The sequence below is a fragment of the Loa loa genome (assembly GCF_000183805.2).
Source record: "Loa loa unplaced genomic scaffold supercont3.638, whole genome shotgun sequence".
Lineage (NCBI taxonomy): Eukaryota > Metazoa > Nematoda > Chromadorea > Rhabditida > Onchocercidae > Loa > Loa loa.
Genome location: NW_018108818.1, coordinates 12,916 through 17,497, shown reverse-complemented (window position 1 = coordinate 17,497; position 4,582 = coordinate 12,916). Strand labels below are relative to the sequence as shown.

Below are 4,582 nucleotides of genomic sequence, written 5' to 3'. Positions count from 1 at the left end.
GATAGATGATAATATTAGCCATTTGAAGTAAATGATTAAGATACATGATAATACTCAGCCATTCGAAATAAATGATTAAGATTAGATAGATGACAATATTAGCCATTTGAAGTAAATGATTAAGATACATGATAATATCAGCCATTCGAAATAAATGATTAAGATTAGATAGATGACAATATTAGCCATTTGAAGTAAATGGTGAAGGTTAGATAGATGATAATATTAGTCATTTGAAACATTCATTTGCATTTTTGGCTAATCAATAGAAAATGATAAGTGATATTCGACAAAATTTTTCTCTTTTTTTATTTCACTTTCCAAATAATAATTTGCTGAATTAACAATTATTTTTTTACAATATTATCATGAGAATTGCTTTTTAAAACAGAAAAAAAAGGAAAAAAATTTTGATGTTTTGAAATGATTAGAAAAGATTTTCCAATAGGATTAATTGACATTAAATTTCAATCCATAAATGATAGCATATGATAATAATTAATGTAATAGCACTTATTGTTGTATATTAAAATTTTCAAAATCTCTTAACCTTTCACCTCTCTCACAAATGATTCAACCTATTTAGTTCAAATATGCTTCTGCAATTCAAAAAAAAAAAAAAGAACAATTTATCTTTGCAAATATAATATCTTCAAACATGCTGTAATTAATGAATTTGTAATTTCCAATTAAATTCCCTTAATATTTCTGATCCTTACTTCTTATTTCATTTATTAATTCCTGTTTTTTAGTCTTTTCCTCCTATTTGTATATATTATTTTTCTACCAATTGTATTATTGTTGAATTATTCCATACATTATGCCCATTTTGCAATGCATCATTAATGCTTCTTAAAAATAATCAATGATGTTAATTAATTCAATTTACTGTATTTCGTTTTCTAATTCATAAAATGCTTAGTAATTCTAGTAAATTATTTGAGTTACATAGTTTAAATTATATGTTCCAATTTCAAGTTCAAATATGTCTTTCGTAGTTTGCATGATTATTTAAGAATCAAAAATTGTAATTATAATTACTGTAAGAAATTTAATAATATCACTATAAGCGAAGAAAATGTATCGAATATTATTTTAAATACGTCTTATAAAAAAAAAAATAAGACTTTTAAATATTCCTTAATTAAAATTAGCCAAAAGATAGCTAGGAAATAATATTTTTCCTTCGTACTTATCTACAAAAAATAACAAAAAGGTAATAATAATATAAGCATTTTATTTATGATTTTAATTAACAAACTTTAATTGCGTCTCGAAGGATTTGTTGTGTTTGTTCATCTGCTCGCATCATAGCATCTCGTAATGAGAATAATACCTCAAAATATGAATTATTTAAATGAATAAAATGAAACAAAAAAAGAAAATTGACACTTTTTGTTCAATTTCTTTAAAAATTTTTAATCGAAAAAAATAAAAACCATAATTGAAAAATTAATTAACTTAATTAGGTTGCTTTTTTTTGAATCTGCAAAATGATAAATCTATTTTTTGACGCAGTTTAAGTGATCAAATTTTGAATTAAAATATGTTTTCTCTAATAATTGCTTAAATTAAGGTATAAAAATATTTTAAAGGTAAATATCGGATTAATCACAGTTAATCAATAAAATATTCGGGTAAATTGGATGTAATGGAATAAACCTTAATTAATTAATAATCAAGTCCATAAAACACTTTAGTTTAATATAATTGTTGCAAAACATAACAAATCTTGAATAATTTGATTGCTATTCTTAATTTCCAATTATAATTATTTTAATGAAGCATAAATTTTTTAAAAAGATAAATGCCGAAAAACTTTTTGCTACTATAGTTATCGGCAATTTTTGTTCTAAATTTTGCTTTCTTTAATTCATATAACAATAGTAATAATTTATTTTCTTCAATCGTTATTAAAAAAATTAAACTTCGAAAATGTTTTTTAGGCTGAGTAATAAAATAGCCGGGTCAAAGGTTGAATAAAAACTTGACAAAAATATAAAAAAAAAAATTAACATAATAAAAAATTAATATAAAATATATCTGTAATATGAAATAAGAGAAGTGATACATTATCTATGATAGTGTTAACTTTTAGTGAATAATTTACCTAATTTATTTAGGTGTCTAATTACCTAATTTACTTTTTAAAGTTGTTTAATTCACTTAAATTCTAGAAAAATTATGTTAATTAAACAAATTACGCCTTAATACTACTACCGTTACTACTATTACTGTTACTACTACTGTTACAATATTATTAATATTAGATTGAATAAAGATTTCATAGTGATCAAATTTTGAATTAAAATATGTCGCCTCTAATATCGATTAGATTTTATATTATTATATTTTTTTTTTTGATATTATTTTCTTTTTTATATTATTTTATTAGATTTTATATTATTTATCACATTTATAAGTATTTTAAAATATATTTATAATATGAAATAAACGTAAAATTTGCAGGAAAAAAAAGAAAGAAATGAAACATTACCTATTAATTAAATTATAATGCAATAAGATGGGTGAAAAAAAAATATAAAGAAAAAAGAAAGAAGAAAAAAAAAGGGGAATAATTAATACCTTTATAGGTAGAAATTTACCTCATTGATAGGTGCATCGACAAGTGCTGTTTGTGATCGTTCACTTCGTAATGATGTATTAGTATGGAATGTTGAATCACCATTATTTCGTTTTAAATAAACAAACTGTTGGCTGGAAGAAGAGAGATAAAAAAAACCGGAAAACCGGAAGGAAAAATAAGTTATAAAGGTTTTTTCTTTTTTTAGTTTATATATAGATAATAGAAATATTTTAAAAATTATCTATCCGGTCATTTAATCAATAATTATTGGTCATTTGATCATTTGAACAAATTGTATGATTATAGTGATTTTTATTATCACTATCTTTTACTGAAAAATTTATCATACAAAGAATTATGCGAAGTATTGATATATACATGTAGTGAATTTTAATTACAAATATTATTTGTATTTTAACTATTTAAAAATAAAAATTATTTCTGAAATAAATTTATAAATAATATACAAGTAGTGGTACAGAAAAGTTTTTTCGTTTTTTTTTTCTGCTACTAAAAAGATTAAGATAACGTACTAATTTAATGCTATATTTAATTGCTAACTAATTAATTAAACTTGAGCTAATAATACTATTAATATTTGCACGAAATAAAAATTAACTTCGTGCTCTTTTTATTAATTTTGAAGTTTTTACCTGGTAGAACTTCCAGGTACTTGTATACATTGCCATTCATAACTTCCTTGTCGTATTGCTTCACCTTCTGCTGTTGTTAGTGTAATAAGATCTTTCGATCTTATTGGATTTTTTTGTTGCAATGATTTTCGTCGAATATCGGATGATTTTGTGCCAAGTATTTCATTCCTTAAAAACAAAAAAAAAAGAAAAAAAAGAGAAAATTATAAAAGGTCACGTAATCACGTTGTGTCACGTTGAGTTAAACAATTAGCAATATACTTTATTACATTCAAAACGGCATTATTTACCCAGCAAAATAAAATATATTCTAAGGAAAAAATATGAATTAACGATACTAGGATACCGTAACTTTGTCATATTCCGAGCTAATTATAATGTACTATAACAATTTCATCATTTATAATATACCGTAACTTTGCAATGTTCCGAGCTTATCGTAATATGCTATAACAATTTCGTCACTTGTGATATACCATAACTTGTAATGTACTATAACAATTTCATCACTTGTAATATATTGCAACACGCAATGTATTTACAATATATTGTAATAAGCTTAGCTATTTGCAATGTACGGTAGCAAATTTCTTCATTTGTAGTTTTGTAATTTTGTAATTTTGAAACAAATTTCGCCACTACAAGTATAGTACTGCACAATTTTTTCAGTTGGAATAATGCGCCATAACATCAAGTAAACCTTGATGGTACGGTAATGTGATATTAGCATATTATAGGGAAAGAATTTACCGCTTGAAACCAGTATTTGTTTCATAAGCTCGATTTATGTATTGCACATTTAAAGCACTATCGCATATTTCAATCGGTTGACATACCTATAAAACTATTTTGTACTTAATTTAAAGGCATGGAATTGGACGCAACTACAAGTTAATTATCGTAATTTGATAAGTGATAGTTTAATTATCTTGAAATTATCAGTACGATTATCCATTTGTTATTTTATTTATATTTTTGAAGCGATTATTTGCAATAATATATGTGACAAAATAAAAGAAAGCTTTTAAATAATTAGCATAAAAGATGATGGTACCTCATCCAGGACAGCAAATAGAGCAGGAGTAGCCCGTAAACGATTTATGAGACGTGCGAATAATTCACAAAGGGAGATATCTGTTGAAGTTGACACAAAAACCTGAAAATTATCCTAAATAAATTTACTAATATGCATAATTTTACATTCATTCATAAATTTAGTATTATTATAAATTTTTTACTGTAATTTTACATAAAAATTAGTATTAATAACTGTGACAAATATTGGATATATACATATATATATATATATATATATATATATATATATATATATATATATATA

At 23.3% G+C, this 4,582-nt stretch overlaps 1 protein-coding gene across 1 annotated transcript in view; it reads right to left on the bottom strand.

Annotated features, from left to right (window-relative positions):
- Nucleotides 1-4,396, bottom strand: part of LOAG_12879 (hypothetical protein) — a gene marked incomplete at both ends in the record, with an annotated part of 5,476 nt that extends 1,080 nt beyond the window's left edge. The window contains 5 exons of the mRNA XM_020448606.1: nt 1,262-1,336; nt 2,607-2,718; nt 3,241-3,408; nt 3,991-4,076; nt 4,295-4,396. Of these exons, the coding sequence (XP_020301266.1) occupies nt 1,262-1,336; nt 2,607-2,718; nt 3,241-3,408; nt 3,991-4,076; nt 4,295-4,396 (543 nt within the window). The remainder of the gene's footprint in view (nt 1-1,261; nt 1,337-2,606; nt 2,719-3,240; nt 3,409-3,990; nt 4,077-4,294) is intronic.
- Nucleotides 4,397-4,582: the final 186 nt, after the last annotated feature.